The 17,539-nt window shown below is 54.0% G+C and overlaps 2 protein-coding genes across 2 annotated transcripts; both read right to left on the bottom strand.

Annotated features, from left to right (window-relative positions):
- Positions 1-1,237: 1,237 nt before the first annotated feature.
- On the bottom strand, positions 1,238-4,024 carry ZBTB9 (zinc finger and BTB domain containing 9). The gene is made up of 2 exons (XM_033141836.1): positions 4,008-4,024; positions 1,238-2,622 (listed from the first exon to the last, which is right to left on the bottom strand). The coding sequence occupies exon 2, from the start codon at positions 2,597-2,599 to the stop codon at positions 1,268-1,270; it is 1,332 nt and encodes a 443-aa protein (XP_032997727.1). The 5' UTR covers positions 2,600-2,622; positions 4,008-4,024; the 3' UTR covers positions 1,238-1,267.
- Positions 4,025-9,323: 5,299 nt separating this feature from the next.
- Positions 9,324-17,473, bottom strand: KIFC1 (kinesin family member C1). The gene is made up of 18 exons (XM_033142151.1): positions 17,299-17,473; positions 17,006-17,025; positions 16,716-16,844; positions 16,486-16,621; positions 16,139-16,201; positions 15,215-15,253; positions 14,893-15,109; positions 14,603-14,801; positions 13,504-13,650; positions 13,288-13,419; positions 12,684-12,800; positions 12,357-12,530; positions 11,835-12,002; positions 10,734-10,872; positions 10,386-10,525; positions 9,972-10,045; positions 9,689-9,764; positions 9,324-9,469 (listed from the first exon to the last, which is right to left on the bottom strand). The coding sequence occupies exons 1-18, from the start codon at positions 17,471-17,473 to the stop codon at positions 9,428-9,430; spliced, it is 2,187 nt and encodes a 728-aa protein (XP_032998042.1). The 3' UTR covers positions 9,324-9,427.
- Between the last annotated feature and the right edge of the window lie 66 nt (positions 17,474-17,539).

The following is a 17,539-nucleotide window of genomic DNA, read 5'->3' as shown; positions in this document are numbered from 1 at the left end:
GCCTGGGGCCTGGAGATGCTGGGGTCTGAGCATCTGCCACCACACTACTTTCCTGCGGTTCCCACTGAGATGGCACCTCTCCTTCCTGTCCTTCTGCACACAGCTGTGGGGCATATGGCTCTTTTGGAAAAAGGGCCCTTGAGACTCCCTGAAATGTTGTGATTCCATGACTGCCTGCTGCCCTGACTGCAGCCACCAGACACCTGCCTTTCCTGCCAGACCCGAGGGGCTCCTCTTCCCACCAAGCCCTTCCCCAGCCAAACGACTCCTGCCCAGGTCCTCTCAGAAGCAGCTTACAGAAAGGCTGGGCAGCTCATTATTACATGGGGAAATCACAGTACCAGGGTTGAACAGGACCCCAAGGCTCATCTAGTCCAACCCCTTGCAATGCAGGAATCGAAAAGAAGCACAGGGAGCTCTGACCAGAGTCCGCAGAGTCCGGGGGGAAGACCATGTCAGGCTGTGGAAAGGGGGGAGCAGTGCCATGCAACCTCCACTGGCACAGCCCCCCAGCCCTGCCCCAATTGAGAGCAGAACAGCGGGGGAGGGTTGCAGGGCCGTGGTGCAGGCTGACAACCAAAATGGATGTGACGGAGGGAGAGGAAGAGCAGGGCGAGGCCACAATGGAGCCTCCACGTCCAGAGCCAGTCCACCTCAGAGGTCGGGAAGCCTCTCTCTGCCCCCGTCTCCTCCCTGGAGCCGTTGGAGGTGCTGAGAGGGGCTTCCCGAGGCCTCATCCAGCAGCCTGCCTGTGTGAATCGTGAGATTTTAATGTCGATTTTAAAATTGTGCATTAAATTGGATTTTAAATGGTGTCCAGACTGAGGCAGGGAAGTGGTGGGTGTGCAGACGCCACCTGGGGACAGCAGAGACTCCCCCCCCCCCAAAAGAAGATGGGGCAGGAAGAGCAGGCTGTGCAAGGCCCCACAGCCTACATGCTGGTGGGGGGGGCAGCCAGGTGCTAGTTGGCTGTCCAGGAAGGGGAGAGCCCTCTTGACGGAGCCCCCCCCCCAGCACTTGGGGCTTAACCCTTCGCTCCCTGCCTTTCACACCCAGCCTGATCCCCAAAGTGGCGGGGCTGGGGAAGGGGGGGTCTTTGGGTGTGTCCATGCCATCGCCATCGCCCCCGGCACAGGGTGAGGTGGCCTGCCCACCACACATACTCTGGCCCCCTGACCCCCAAACCCGCCTCTGTGTCCCCAAAAGGGTCCTTAGGGATTCCCATCCCTCCATCCATCTCTGGGTGGGCCTCCCCCCCCCCCCGCTTCTACTTGTAGGTCCAGCAGGCGGTGGCCCATCCCTGCCCCTTGCAGATCTCCTTGTGCTTGAGGAAGCAGCTCTGGACGCGGAACTTGCGCCCGCAGTCCTCGCAGGCGTACAGGTTGCCGTCGTGAGTCTTCATGTGCTCTGTCAGGTGGTGTTTGAGCTTGAACTTCTTGTTGCAGACGGAGCAGCCAAAGGGGCGCAGGCTGAAGGTCAGCATGATGTGTCGGTCCCGCTTGGGCTTGACCGCAAAGCGCTTCCCGCACAGGCAGCCAAACTTCTTCCCATCGGGCGCAGACATCAGCTTGACGGGCGCGTGAACCAACTGCCCATGCACGGCGTGTGCCAGGATCTCGTTGCCGTGGAGGTCCACAGGCTTCCATGAGCTCTCGGGGAAGGCCACCGAGTCCGCCTTTGCCGAGAAGCCGCCGCCGGGGCCGCTGGACGAGGATGCAGCTGCGGCGCCAGGGAGCAGGTAGCTGACCTCGCCGCTCTCCTGGATCTCGGCCGGGCACAGCCCCGACACGGCGAGCGGCCTGCCCAGAGACTTGAAGAAGCCAGCCTCCGACAGGCACGAGCCGGTGCCGCCCCCGCCCACCACTGAGGCCGAGGGGGCCGCTTCCTCGGTGTCAAAGCGCTCCTGCTTGATGTAGAAGATCTTGGGTGCTTCGTGTGCTGAGGCGAAGGGCGGCTCCTTGGCTCGGCTCTCCTCAGCCTTCGCCGGCCCATCAGTGGAGCCGCTGCAGATCTGGGCCTGGTGCTCCTCCTCCTCATCGTCGTCGTCCTCCTCGTCGTCAGGTGGCACACGGATCTTCAGGACCTCGCCGTCAGGGCAGGTGCGCCGCCGCCGCCCAGGAGCCTCGGCTTCGGCCTCGTCCCTGGAGCCAAAGTAGTTGCTGCTGCTGGGCGATTGGCTCTCGCTGGTGCGACTGGACCAAGGCCGGCAGGCACTGCCCTCCAGCTCCTTGAGGATGCCCGAGCATTGGTCCACCACCTGCCACATCTGGAGTCCGCTGGCCACCAGGAGGTGGCTGGGCAAGGCCTCCAGGAGCAGCTTAAGGCGCCCCGAGTAGATGAGCTGCAGAAGGTTCTCGAAGGCGTCTGGCTCGATGACGCCAGGCAGCACAATGCAGTTGGTGTCACGCAGGAGCAGCTTGTCGTGGAAGTAGGGTGAGGAGGCGGCCAGGACGCTCTTGTGCGCCTGGAAGACGCGGCCCTGGACGTGGATGGCGATGTCGCAGAACTTGCCCTCCAGGCGGTGCTTGTTGAGCGATTCCAGCAGGACGGCAGCGTAGTGAGGGAACTCGATCTGCACACTGCGCGTCTCAGGCTCCATGGCCACGGGGGAAACGGGCGCCACTGCAAGGAGGAGGAGGAGGGAGAGGGTGAGGGAAAGGGAGGGGCCAAGGGATGAGGAGAGGGCACAGCCGCCTGTCGGGGTGGAAGGGAGCCCAAGGGTCATCTAGCCCAACCCGCTGAAATGCAGGAATCTATTGTCCAATGCGGGGCTCAAATCTGCAACCGAGAGATTAAGGGGCAGCTGCCTGCCAGGGATTCCTGATGATATGAGGTGTTGGGCTAAAAAAACATAAAGCAACATCGTGATGTCCTCAGGTGGTCATGGGCAGCCACAGGTCTGGCCAGGAGTTCCCTGTTTGACATAAATCATATTCTCTCTTTCGGTGGCTTCTGGCTGGACAAATTTTGGAGCCTCCGTGAGTCTGTTTCATTTTCTAGTACAGTGGTACCTCGACTTACAAGCGACTCGACTTGCGTTTTTTTCGACTTCCGAAGGGAAAGCGGCGGCACGATACCTCAACTTACGAAGTTTTGAATGCAGTTTTTTCGACATACGATTTTTTTTGCCGTTTGGAGATGGCGCCTTCAACTTACGAAGATTTCGACGTACGAGGGCGCCTTCGGAACGCATTAACTTCATAAGTCGAGGTACCACTGTACTGATTTATGGGTTCATTTGCCTGTTTTACAGCACTGCTGCTGATACTTCACGGTACTCCTAATTGTGTTCTGCATTTTATTACATGAACCGCCTTGAGATCTTATGATGAAGGGTGGTATATGCATCTAAATAATATTTCATTTCTAAATATATTTATTATAATTCAGGAGTCTACATACGACAACGGAGGCATTCGACACTGTAATGATATTAATAATAAAAGTACCTTGCCCATCTGACAGGGTTGCCCCAGTCTGACACCTGGGAGACTGATGTGCATTTGAGGCTGTTGTGTCTCTGTTTGGGGAGTCTTCGCCGCTCTCTTCTCGCACCATATTTCAAGAGGGATCTCTGTGACTTAATATGCCTATATGCTTTTTTCCACTATTTATTGTTACCGTGAAACACCCAGAGATTGGGCAGCGCATAGACCTTGGTACTAACAGCCAGCAGGCGACTTAGGAGCCAATTAAGCGAGTTAATAACAGCCCGATCTGTGCAGGTGTGGATAGTCTCTTCCCCCCGCCCCCCCCATATATACTCCTTCCTCCACTCCGGAGGGGGGCCATACTCTTTACTGATTGCCCCCCCCCCGCGGCTGCACGCCCCGCCCTCTGCCCGCTCCCCGGAGCGCCCTCGGCTCAGCGGCCGGCACTCTGCGCGTGCTCAGGGGCGCCCTCGCTCCGGCCCCTCCCCCTGGGGAGGATGACGCGGCGCGCCAATGGGCAGGGCCAGAGGCTCCCAAAGCTCCTCCCCCGCCGCCGCCTCCCCGCCGCCGCCTCACCTCGGCCGCCGCCGCCGCCGCCGCCGCCTTCTCCTTCCCTTCCTTCCGCCTTCCTTCCTTGCGCCCGACAGAAGCGGCTGAGCCGGAGCGAGGGACGCCCCGCCCTCGGGCCTTCTCCGCGCCCAATCTGAAGCTGCGAGGGCGCTGGCTCGGATTGGCGCCCGGCTCGTACGCCCCGCCCCCTCCGGGCATTTTAGCCAACCGGGGAGGTGGTTGAGTCCCATCCCTTGTGCTGGCGGCCCGCCTCTCCCATCAACAGGAAGAACAGGACCCGGATGCAGATCTGGGCTCCGATTGGCTGCGGTCTTCGACTTAGGCGGGAGCTGCTTTCATGAGTTCGTCCTTCAACTACTAGGGCCAAACAAGCAGCGCAGAGGCGGGACCGGGAGAAGGAGCTGCGCCTTCCCATTGGACGCGGCTCCTGGGAGGGAGGGGCAAGGTTGTTCAGTCGTTCAGTCGTGTCCGACTCTTCGTGACCCCATGGACCAGAGCACGCCAGGCACGCCTATCCTTCACTGCCTCCCGCAGTTTGGCCAAACTCATGCCAGTCGCTTCGAGAACACTGTCCAACCATCTCGTCCTCTGTCGTCCCCTTCTCCTTGTGCCCTCCATCTTTCCCAACATCAGGGTCTTTTCCAGGGAGTCTTCTCTTCTCACGAGGTGGCCAAAGTACTGGAGCCTCAACTTCAGGATCTGTCCTTCCAGTGAGCACTCAGGGCTGATTTCTTTAAGGATGGATAAGTTTGATCTTTTTGCAGTCCATGGGGCAAGGTTAGGGTTAGGGTGCTCCCTCCACACGCAGTAGAGAGGAGGAAGATCACGAGTCATGTGGGCTGGCCCTTTTGAAATTCCCTGCCCTGGAGCTCAAGACCACCCCTCCATCCATCATGCAGCTTCCGCATCATGTGGCCAGCAGGACCAAGCCGCTTCTGGCGAACCAGAGCAGCTCACGGAAACGCCCGTTTACCTTCCCGCCAGAGCAGTACCTATTTATCTACTTGTACTTTGACATGCTTTCGAACTGCTAGATTGGCAGGAGCAGGGACCGAGCAACGGGAGTTCACCCCGTCACGGGGATTCGAACCACCAACCTTCTGATCGGCAAGCCCTAAGATCAGTGGTTTAACCCACAGCGCCACCTAGTCACACCTTAAATGTGCCCTTAAGGCAGGATTTGTGAGGACAGAGACAATGGGGAGGTTTCTCATTTCCTTGGACCTTGCAGAGAAATATTTGAGTTCATTTTGAGAGAGAAAATGGTGTCAAGACTTCTCTGTGGGTTTCAGGGTATTCACAATCCAAACATCACATTTACAGCATTTAAAAGCAGAAAATCTGTTGCAACCTTTGTGTGGACTGCAAAACCGCCATTTATATAAAGCTGAACACTGTTGTAAGAATTTTAAGGTATTTTATTTATATATAATAATTGTTATTAATGTACCAAAACAAATAAGGCCACATGTCTGAAAACCAGCACAGGAAGACAGGCCTCACTCCCAACTGACCAAGTATTTCTTTGTCTCAGGAACAAAGGGGGGGGGGTTGCCCCTCCAGCTACTCAGCAGCCCTGGGCAAGAGGCATGGGGGCAGGGTCCAAGATGCACAGATGATTGCTACCAGACCCTCCCAATTTGTGATGTAATTCTAATGTATGGAGGGGTGGTCTTGAGCTGGAGGAGTGCAATTTCAAAAATCTATATAGGAGCTTGCGCGCCTTTGTTCGAGGTCTTTTGCTTGCAAAAACACCCTGCTGCAGCAGTTCTAATAAAGGGCTACCGCCTTGCTTTGGGAGATTCTGTATCGTCTCTATTTTATTCATAAGTGCTCTTGAGAGGAGGGGAGCCCTACTAAGGCTCTCCCCCGGGTTCGTGGACTCCCTTCTGGGGTTGAACCTAATTTTTATAACAACACCCCCCAAAACATTGCAAAAGGCAGCATGCAAGCCACGCAAATAGCTGGAAACACTTTGCTTGCTTGTGTCCGTTACATATAAGCTAAACAAGCTCTAGCTTAGGGCCCTACTCTCTTGGGGGTCCCCCAAAAAATTAAAGGGGCAAAAAGAGATGTACATTGTTGTGTATTGATTCAATGGTTTTTAAATCTGTATTACTATTGTCTGTATTCGCATTAGGGTAAAGTAACTGCCTTTCTGTTCCAGAAGGAACAGCTACTATTGGGTCATTTAAGCTACTGTATTTGGATCCTCAGTCTTACTGGTTTCCATCAAAAGGCAGTGTTGTGCTTGCTTGAAATTGTTCCCTCCAAAATGTATCCCTTTTGAGCAAGTTCCCCATCCCTATAAATGTAGCTTCCCTCTCCTCAGTTAGTCAGTCTTGTTGCCTGAATAAAGAATTGTTACAGAAAGAAACTGTCTCCTGCTTACTATGTCAGAGAGCTGAAATCACTTACCAAAATTATTAACCCCATGCTACAACATAATTTCCAAAATATAAGATAAAAATCAAATAAAATAAAACCTACATAGAGCAACAGTTTTTGTGTTGTGTTGGCTTCTGTTCTGTTATGTGCAAATGGCTTTAGATACCTCTTAGGTCCATAAATTGTTGTTGTTGTTCAGTCGTTGTCGTGTCCGACTCTTTGTGACCCCATGGACCAGAGCACGCCAGGCACCCCTATCATTCACTGCCTCCCGCAGTTTGGCCAAACTCATGCTAGTCGCTTCAAGAACACTGTCCAACCATCTCATCTTCTGTCGTCCCCTTCTCCTTGTGCCCTCCATCTTTCCCAACATCAAGGTCTTTTCTAGGGAGTCTTCGCTTCTCATGAGGTGGCCAAAGTACTGGAGCCTCAACTTCAGGATCTGTCCTTCCAGTGAGCTGTCAGGGCTGATTTCTTTAAGGATGGATAAGTTTGATCTTTTTGCAGTCCATGGGACTCTCAAGAGTCTCCTCCAGCACCATAATTCAAAAGCATCAATTCTTTGGCAATCAGCCTTCTTTATGGTCCAGCTCTCACTTCCGTACATTACTACTGGGAAAACCATAGCTTTAATTATACGGACCTTTGTCGGCAAGGTGATGTCTCTGCTTTTTAAGATGCTGTCTAGGTTTGTCGTTGCTTTCCTCCCAAGCAGGCGTCTTTTAATTTTATGACTGCTGTCACAATCTGCAGTGATCATGGAGCCCAAGAAAGTATATATTCAACACAAAAAACAGAAACAACTTGCTGTTGACAAAGGGCAGCTGGATATATAAAGGGCCCATTACCTTCAGTAGCTCAGGGCCTCATCAAACCTAAATCCAGCCCCATGTATCAAACATATTGTATATATGATATAATATATGAACTAATTGTGTTTTTTTATATTGTTGCAGGAATTTATGTATGGGGGGGGTTGCCTTTCCAGCAGATATCATGCACATGCACCAAAATCAGCACAATCACTTTTGTGACTTTTGTGATTTGTCCCAAAAAAACCACTTCATCAGTTTCTTCCTATCTATTCAAAGGGTCTCTGCTGCACAATACCAAGTGTAACAATTCACTGCTAAATGTATCTATGTACTGGCTCACTGGGAAAACTTCAGAAATTCAGAGCTCAGCTACCCAACAGCCCTTCTGGCCCGATACCAGAGTGCCAGACAGGTAGCCATTCCAGAAATAGCAAATCCAATGAACACAAAAGGGTGTGATTAACTTGGTTGGGAAACAGGGAAATGTAAATATCTCTTTTGTTACAGATGATGGGTGTTTGGTGGAGGGCACAAGGAGAAGGGGACGACAGAGGATGAGATGGTTGGACAGTGTTCTTGAAGCGACTGGCATGAGTTTGGCCAAACTGCGGGAGGCAGTGAAGGATAGGCGTGCCTGGCGTGCTCTGGTCCATGGGGTCACGAAGAGTCGGACACGACTGAACGACTGAACAACACAAGGGGAGGCATGGGGCAGGGTCCAGGATGCTCAGATTACTGCCACCAGACCTCCCCTTTCCTGATGTGACCATGATGTATTAATGACTCGGGTTGCGGCGCTCATCTCGCTCTATAGGCTGAGGGAGCCGGCGCTAATAAAAATTTGGATTCTCTTTTGTACAGGGCTTCCATCTTGTTTCACCTGGTAGCAGGTGGGAGTCTGGTCATGACAGTCTTCAAAAAAGACCAAGCCTACTGGCTGCTGTTTTGCTCTAGTATTCCTGGCTGGTGTCCTTGTTTTTTTGTCCAAGGGAGCCTTCAGGTTTCTCCGTTAACAAATATGGCAGGCAGCTAGCAACACCTGGGTCTTTCCTTCTCCCATTTTTGTTGTTCAGTCGTTCAGTCGTGTCTGACTCTTCGTGACCCCATGGACCAGAGCATGCCAGACACCCCTATCCTCCACTGCCTCCCGCAGTTTGCCCAAACTCATGCCAGTCGCTCCTTCTCCCATGAATTGTTTAAAATACTCTGTATAGGGCACTACAAGGGCCAGAGCTAGGGAAACCCCACCAGTCACCTGCCTTCTTAACTTACAGCAGCCCCTCTGTCAACAGACTGCAGGTGGGGCAGAGGGCCCAATCCACCTCAAGGATTGCCCAAACCCCTGCGCTCATCATCAGAGGCTCTTCTCCCTGGGACCACCCCCCCCATCCTCTGAAAGAGGTCCAGAAGGCAGCCACACAAGATGGGGCCTTTTCTGCAGTGGCTCCCAATTTGCAAGATGCTCTCCCCAGGGTGGCGCCATCCTTACATCTCCTTAGAAGCAAAAGCATTCGTCTTCTCCCAGGCCTTGGACTCTGTGTCTGTATGTTGTTACTGTGGTATGTATTTTTGCACGGATGAACCCCACAGCTGACAAACAAGCCTTTTTGTTTTCCTCCTCTGAAAGGCAGCTAAATTTTCATATTTTTGTACATAAGAACATAATAGCCTGCTCAAGAGTCTTTGGCGAGGTGCTTCGGCAGCTTTTTGCAGGAAGGAGTTCAACAGGAGTAGCCCATCTTTCATGGCAGGCCATTTCTGCATGTTTTGGCCTTGCTAGCAAAGCCACATAATGCAAGAGTTGGTTGCTGAGAGCCGTTGAAGCCTCCTCTGGCCACAAAGGTCTTGCGGTTACCTACAAGGCTCCCAATACAATCATGGCTGAAGCTTTCCTGCTGCAGCCACAGTTAAAGTCCTCCTGTTGCCACAGGATCCTTTCCAGAAGGGCCGAACTCAAGCTCAAGCCACCCATTTCCCTTACCCCTGAAGGCCACTGCCCTGCTGCCGCCAACGGAAGAGCAGGGAGGCCTAAGAGGGAGGAGACACCCTGAAGGGGAGCCTGTGCATGCAGCTCACGCAAGGAAGAAAGCAGAAAACGCCAAATTCAGCAGTGGAAGAAGAACATTTCAGAATACAAACATTTATTACCATAAAAAGTATTGTATTGTAAAAAGTATTGTAAATAAAATCAAGACTTTAAAAGACCAGCTGCCTACACCGCCCTCACTTCCGAATTGACGCTGTGCCAATGATGCATTCGTTTACCTGCAAGGCAAGACAGGGGAGATTTTGGGTGCCAGAAACTGGTGCTTAAGCCCAAAAAAAGTAGGCAGTCCACAGCTGCTGCTGCTGCTGCTGCTGCTGCCACCGCCCCCTCCATTCCAGCTACGGTCAGGATGCACCTTCAGCAGAGGAGATTCTGCAAGCAGCCAAGAGAAAGAAGCAGAGAAAGGGACCCCCCCCCCCCCCACAGCAGCCACTTACCTTTTTGGCAAAGCGAAGGGAATTTAGGGACTCAGCAAAGCTCTCCTCCGAGGGCGAAATGTTCACAAACATAAGCCTGGGGGAAAAGGCAGGAGGAGACAGTGAGGAGAGACAGAGGGTTCCCCAAGGGGTATGCATGGCACCACTGTCAGAGAATTTTGGGTTGAAAGGGGTCGTCTAGCCCAACCCCGTGTCCCTGGCTGTGCAGCGCAGACAATGCATGAAAAAGGGAGAGAGAGGGGGGCCACAAACTCCCTCCCGCTCTCCCTCCTTGCCGACTCACATCTTAGAATTGCCGCCCAAGGAGTTCTGGAGGAGGTACGTGAGCTTGCTGTTCCGGTAAGGCACATGGGCCTCCTGTGAGGGGGCAAAGGAGGCGGACAAGAATGGGTGCAGGAAGGGGAAATGTTTTGGGGGGCCTCCTCCCCACTCAGGGCAGGCTGGTTTCGACAACGTTGTGAGACTGCCCCATTCCTTATAGAATTCCAGAGTTGGAAGGGACCACCAAGGGTCATCTAGCCCAACCCCCAGCAGTCTAGGAATCACAGCTCTAGAGCCCCTGACAGGTGGGCACCCCACACCTGAGACAGTGGTGGACGCCACACCCTCACCCTCGCAGAAGACCAGTGCACTGCGGGAGGCAGGCTGTGAAGGGCTGCCCCATTGCTGGCACAAGCGACCCCCCTCTCCCGCCTACCTTATTGCTGAGAGCAGTGATGACCCGGCCCAGGTTGGAAAGGCTGCTGTTGATCGCCTGGGTCTCCTTCAGGCGATCACCTGTGGAGAAGGACTTATCCAGGCGCTCACTGCCAGCCAGGTCCACCAAGCTCAGCACAGCTGCCGGAAGGACGAAGGAGAGATGAGGGTTGGTGCCCCTGTCTCCCACTGAGGGGTGTTGGGGACCAGGGACAGAGTGCCTGGCCCAGAAGAGGGAGAGCAAGGGAGTGCCTGCACCTCTGGGCCAAGGCAGGGACAGGGGCCTCCTGCAAAGTTTTTTGGCAGGGGATCGTGGGACCAGCTACCCTCTTCCCCGCCTGGCACTCACAGGCAGTGTGCAGATCCCGGTTGGTGTTGTGGCCCTCAATGCGCAGCTGGAAGAGGCTGTGGCTGCGGGAGGAGCGCTCGTTGAGATTGGTCTTGGCCACTGAGCGGTGGGCTTTGGCCCTCTGGAGCAGCTTCAGCACCTGAAGGGGCAAGCAGGGGCAGTAGGCGGAGAAGGGACCCCGAGGATCATCTAAACCTAGCCAACCCCAAGCAAACAGTGTGAAGACGCTAGCCAGGCACATTCTCCACCTGGCTATTGACTACTTGCGACCAAATTGAGATGCCTGGGTGCCAGGATGGTGTGTGACATCACCACCTGGAGGTGCATACCTGGGAATCCTTGGATCTAGACTGTTTCCACACATTCATCCTGTAGAATTCTATCCCTTATATTTTAGCTGCACAAGCAGAATGAATACCAGGAATCAAAATGCTTTCTCTCTGCAGCCTGACTAGGAGCAGTGAACAATGTCAGTTAATTGTTGTCACTTGACTTCATTTACTCCACCCCACTGCCCCACTCACAGTTGTGAAAAATATTCTTATATTATGAATGGACTGTTAAGAAAAAGAAGTTGGAATATGCCAATATATATGTGGACTGCCCCAATCCCAGCTCAAGGTGGTCATCTGAACTAACCAGATGTTTAACAGAATCAATCAGTCAGTCCATCATATGAAAAATAAGACCGTAGAGTCGTCTGGCCCCCAAATGGCAACTAGACATTCCGTTTTGGTGACTGTAACCTTGTTTAAGGAGCCGCTTGGCACCTATATTGGAGTTTCTAACATCGCCTGGAAACATAAAGGGGAGCATGGTGGGGAGTTGTTCCTCTTGGAACTCAAGGGCAGGCAGAAACCCCATAAGGCGCTGAGGGGCCAAGACCCAGGTGATCTGAACTCTCCAGAAAGGCAGGATGGCTCACGCCTTCATACAACAGCGGGAGACAAGAAGCCTCTCAGAGAAAAGCCCTGAGAAGAATCAGAGAATTGCAAAGTTGGAGGGGAGCCCCAAGGGTCATCTAGCCCAACCCCCTGCAACCAAAAAATTCCAATCCCCACTAGAAAATCCCAGACAGCTGCCCCCCTCAAACCGTGGTACCTCTTGCTCTGAAACAACAGGGACGTAGCAGAGGTTGGGGACGTGCAGTTCCTCCGTGCACTGGCTCACTCTCCGGATCTCCAGCTCGGAGCCCCGCTCAGGGTGCAACACCAACAGGTCCCTCAGAGACTCATTGTATATTTCCAGGAAGTTGGCCGTAAAATTGTACTGGGAGGAGACAGGCAGAGGGGCAGGATCAGACCAGGGAAGGCGGCTGGGGTGGCGCGTGCTCAGCCGGCAAATCGCTCCCAGCTCAGTGACTAACTGGTATGGCTAGTGTTCAGGGGATCTTCTGAGACTGAACGGAAAGCCCTGCAGAAAAACATTGGTGGTCTCGGCCCCGTCCCCGAGTGCTGAGAGAAGCTCTCTCACCAGCGCCCTCTCTGTGAGCTCCCATTCCCAGAGTTAAACCACCCTGGGAATTGCAGCACGGTGAGTCAATGCAGTGGGTGTCTCCTGCGGCTTCCTCGCCCCTCCACCCCCTTTTAACACCTGCAACACCGGTTCCCTCTCTGCCCCCACCTTCCATCCTTTGGCCTCCATCTCCCGGGCTTTCTTGAAGATCTGCTGCACTGCGCGGGGGATCATGCCGGCTGTGGAGGGGTCCTGGCAGTCGGGGCCCTCCATGGTGTACGTCTTGCCACTCCCCGTCTGCCCGTAGGCAAAGATGCAGACGTGGTAGCCGTCCAAGGCCGACTGCAGGGAGGAAGGGAAGCCGTCAAGCTGGCATTCACCAGAGCCTCCCCCGTAATTTATTTTTTTAAAATTTTTTTAATGTGCTACTCTTCAATAAAAGATCTCAGGATAGTTCACGGAATAAAATTCTTTTTCTTCGTTAATTTTCCTTACCTGCACAAGCAGAGAGATCTCCTCAAAGACCTCCTCCTGGGAGCTGGATGGAGGGAAGACCTGGTCAAAGTTGAACTCATAGACAATGTCCTCTTTGCGCTCCCGGCCAACGTGGGACTGGCAGAGAATCAAAGAATTGCAGAGTTGGAAGCACCCACGAGGTTCATCTAGTCCATCCCCCCAATGCAAGACTCGAACCCAGAACTCTAAGATTATGAGTCTCATGCTCTACCGACTGAGCGGTAACAGGGGCCGCGTTCCCCTTGGCCAGCTCTCCAGGGGCCACAATGCCCTCTCTCTCTCTCTCTCTCTCTCCCCCCCCACACACACAAACATACACACAAACACACCCTTCAGCTGGCATTGGGTCTGTTGGCCTTGGGCCAGCCATCAACATTTGGGTTTCTCCTGCTCCTGCCCTGTGGTTTAGCCACCCCGCTGTAAAAGGTCATTGCAGGAAAAACACTGGCTTATTTGTGGCAGATTGAGACTTCCTGACATCCCCTGGCAACTGTGACAGCCCAAGATGCCACCCAGACTTAGACAACCATCTCGTGCCCCCCACCCTTCCCCATGGGATGTGCCCCCCCCTCGAGAGACTGACCTCCTCCACCTTGGATAAGACAAGGCTCTTGCTGTCGTCTGGCGGGAAGCGCAAGTGGTTCACCCCCTGCTTCTGCGCCTCTTTCTCGCTGCTCAGCAGGGGGCGCACGCGGCAGAAGACACGGATGTTGCCCTGGAGGGAGCAGGGACTCGTCAGCACCCAGCATCACAAAGGGACCCCCAGCGCCAGCCAGCCCCACCACCACCCCAGGCCCACCTTCAGCTCCTGGACGGCGTTGTGCAGGAAGCGCCGCTCCATCTCCGACTCGTGCAGCTTCTGCTCCAACTGGGCCTTGCGTGCTGCCAGCGCCTCATTCTCCTGCGCCCACCGAGTCAGGCTCTCCTGCGCCAGGTGCAGTTCCGCCTACATCAGAGAAACCCCAGGGGCAGTGAGGGACGAGCCACCTCGAACCCGGAGCCGCCCACCCTCTCAGCCAGGCAGCAGACCTCAGGGAGGAGGCAAATGCAGGCTTCCTGAGCTGGGAAAGGAAAAGCACCGGCAGGAACAGACACAGCAGAGGTTAACAATTCCACCAGGCAATGGATGGATAGAAAAGTGTGAGAAACAGGGGGAGAGGCTGAGGAAGGGGGAAGCACTTCCAGCAACAGCAGAGAAGAAGGAGAAGAAGGAGAAAAAGAGTTTGGATTTGATATCCAGCTTTTCACTATCCGAAGGAGTCTCAAAGCGGCTAACGTTCTCCTTTCCCTTCCTCCCCCACAACAAACACTCTGTGAGGTGAGTGGGGCTGAGAGACTTCAGAGAAGTGTGACTAGCCCAAGGTCACCCAGCAGCTGCATGTGGAGGAGCGTAGACACGAACCCGGTCCAGATTACAAGTCTACCACTCTTAACCACTACACCACACTGGCTAGACACATAAAATTTTATGCTTTATTGTGATTATTACCATTATTGTTGTGATTTTTATTTATTGCCTTTCTTTCTTTCTCTCTTTCTTATTTTCCCCCTTTTATCCCCTTTTCCTGTATTTCTTATTATCCCTTTTTAACTAGTTTGGCTTTTATTGTATCATACGTTGAAATGCTTTAATAAATTTTATTTTCATTTTTTTAGGTATCTAGCTCCCTCTTTTGGGGCTGAGGACCCACCCCTTAACTTTGATATTGATCATGGCATTGTAGAATCAGAAGGGTCCCTAAGGGACATAGAGTCCAATCCACTGCAATGCAGGAATCACAACTAGATGTTGGCTAGTCCCAAGGATTCCTCACCTTGGGATTCCAAGCACCTCACGCAGGCTGACAGCCTCTCCATATAAGGGTGTTTGTGTGAAAGGGTCCCCAGCCCCTGCTCACCTCTCTGGACTCCAGCTGGGCAGCCAAATCCTCCTTGGCCTCCCTGACCTGGCGGCCTGTGGTTTCCAGCTCCCGGATTGTCTGGGTCTGGCTCTTGATGGTTTCCTGCAGCCGCTGCTCCTGCTCCACCAGCCGTTCCACTCTCTGCAGGCTTTCTGTGGCCTGCGCTCGGCAGGTCTGCAGCTCCAAGGCCAAGGCACTGCAAAGAGAGGGTAGGGCAGAGGTCAGATCCTGCAGCTGGAGTAGCAGCAGGAGCCCGCCATTCGCTTCTCAGGCTGCCGCTCACTCACCTGTTCTGCCCCTCCAGCTGCTGGTTGAGGGCCGTTGTCTGCTTCAGCTCCCCCTCCCGCTGGTTTAGCTGCTGCCTCAGAGACTCATTCTCCGCGGCTAGACCCTTGGTCTTCTCCTTGTAGGTCCCCACTTTGGCCCGCAGGTCGCTCAGTTGCCCCTTCAAGTCCCAGGGGGCCCGCTTCTTCTCACCTCCGCCAGCACTGGCAGGAGCAGTGGCTGCCAAGGGGAGAAGGATAGAGAGAGAGGACAATGTGAAGGTCCCAGGGGCAGCTCAAGGATGGCACAGGAAGGGGACATCTCCCTCCTTTCTCTGGGCCTTACCTGGCTTAGGGGCTGCTGCAGCCACTGCCCGACGGGAACCTGCTGGGAAAGGAGGAATGAGACATGAAGCAGTGAAAGGGACCCCGTCTCCCCTCTATTGGCTCATGAATTCTACACACTGTTTGACTGTGAGCATTTTTCCTGGAACCCCAGCCCCTCTCCAGACTTTTTATATTGTTTCATGCACTGAATGCACACAAGTTAAAGGGGCACCAGATGCAGGGTTACAGGGCACCCACATTCTACACATCTGAATCAGCTTGCCCAAACTAAAATGGCTTCAGCAGGTGCCAAAAAGAATCCAGCAAAACAGTTTCCTGTGGGAAACCAGAGAGCAGGATTCAACCCCAAGAACCCTCTCCCCTTTGTGGCTTTGAGCAACAGGTATCCAGAAGCATTGCTGCCTCCAGCCGTAGAAGCAGAGCAGAGCCATCGTGGCTAGTAGCCATTGATTGCCCACTCTGATTTGTTTAATCCTCTTGTAAAGCCATCCGAGTTAGTAGCTATCACTACCTCCTGTGGGAGGAAGTTCTATAGGTTAACTATGCACTGCCATTGTTTTTGTATACAGTGGTGGCTTGGTTCTCGAACTTCATCCGTTCCAGGAGTTCAGGACTCCATTTGCAAACCAAGGTGCGGCTTCTGATTTGCTGCAGGAGCTTCCTGCACTCATCTGGAAGCTGTGTCGGATGTTCAGCTTCTGAAAAATGTTTGCAAACTGGAGCGCTTACTTCAGGAGCCAATTTGTTCTACAACTAAGCCGTTCGAGAACCAAGGTACCACTGTAATGGAAATCAATACAACAATATTTATAATATTCTTTAAAAATAACAGGATGGGTGCTGCTGCTCTAAAAGATCAATTCTTTACAGGTATGATATGGCACCCTTAACAGGGACACTTCTGCATCCCAATGATGCTTACCTGTGATGGAAGGCCCTGCCAGACCCGCAGTTCGTGTCCGAGTGCTCGAGCGACGGCGCCCACCTGCCAATACAGTGGTACCTCTGGTTACATACTTAATTCGTTCTGGAGGTCTGTACTTAACCTGAAACTGTTCTTAACCTGAAGCACCACTTTAGCTAATGGGACCTCCCGCTGCTGCTGTTCTTATCCTGAAGCAAAGTTCTTAACCTGAAGCGTTATTTCTGGGTTAGCGGAGTATGTAACCTGAAGTGTATGTAACCCAAGGTACGACTGTAGAGCTATGTAACAGTCTAGAAGGGCTCTCCAGGTTCTGCCCCCTCCCCCCCCCCCCAATCAGAGCTTACCGGCCTGGCGGTGACTTTGGAGCACAGGAGCTGCTGGCGGAAGCTTCGGAAAGGAGGGGGCTGCTGTCACAGGTCCTCCGTGCTTGGTAGGGTCCAGGGGACGCCGAGCCCGTTTCTGGGAGGAAGGAAAGGGCAACTATTTGTTATTCTGCAGGGTCAGGCTGGATGACATGCAGGGGTCCCTGACCCATACACCCCAAGCAGCAGAAGAGAGGGGCTTGAGAACTCACCTTGGGGGGCTCATTCTCGTCACCGGCCGGGCGCTTGAGGCGCAGCCCAGGCACAGGGAGCCGGGAGGGGCCTTTTGGCAGCAGGCAACTTTTTCCTTCAGAGTTCATCTTCTGGTCTCTGAGTGGTAACTGAGGTGGGGTGTAAGAGAGAGAGAGAGAAACGGAGGGTCGTCGAGTTGGAAGGGGTCCCCAGCCCCTGCAATGCAAGAATCACAAAAGCAGGGTGGAGGGGGGTGTCGAAGCCCGAGGCAGGCGAGAGAGAAGCCCCCTGACCCCCGGAAGTGACTCACGGGAGGTGGACCACCAAAGCCTTTGGGGAGAAGCAAGACACCTTCAGCTGCCGGGACAAGCTGACAAGAAACGTCGAAGCGGGAGGCCAAATAAATTAAGCGGAGCCTGCAAGGTCAAAGGAGGCCAGCTAGTCCAGCATCCTGCTCCCAGTGGCCAAATGCTCCCCAGCACCAAGGCCTCGTGATAGACTGCCTCTGGGCCTGGAGGCTCGACAAGAAGAGCGCAGCTGCTGGGTCCCTCCCGCCCGCCTGCCTGAAGAAGGAGGGCCTCGGCCCACGCCCAGAGGCCTCACCAGCGCTGCGCTCGACGCCGCTTCTGCTCCTCCTCGCCCTCCGTTTCACTGTCCGACCCAACCGCCGTTTTGATTCAAACGGGCAGCTCCCGTCTTCCCCCGCGGCGCCGCCCCTGCAGCCAATGGGGAGGCAGCGAGAGGAGGAGACCAATCCGCGGCCCCGCCCTCTTCGCATTACGCCAACGGCCAGGTCGCGTCACCACATAACCTCGCGCCGGCTCCGCCCCTAAGTCCCCCCTTC

This window comes from Lacerta agilis, chromosome 2, assembly GCF_009819535.1.
Source record: "Lacerta agilis isolate rLacAgi1 chromosome 2, rLacAgi1.pri, whole genome shotgun sequence".
Lineage (NCBI taxonomy): Eukaryota > Metazoa > Chordata > Lepidosauria > Squamata > Lacertidae > Lacerta > Lacerta agilis.
Note: the sequence above shows the minus strand (reverse complement) of the source record. Positions and strands in the feature narration are given on the sequence as shown.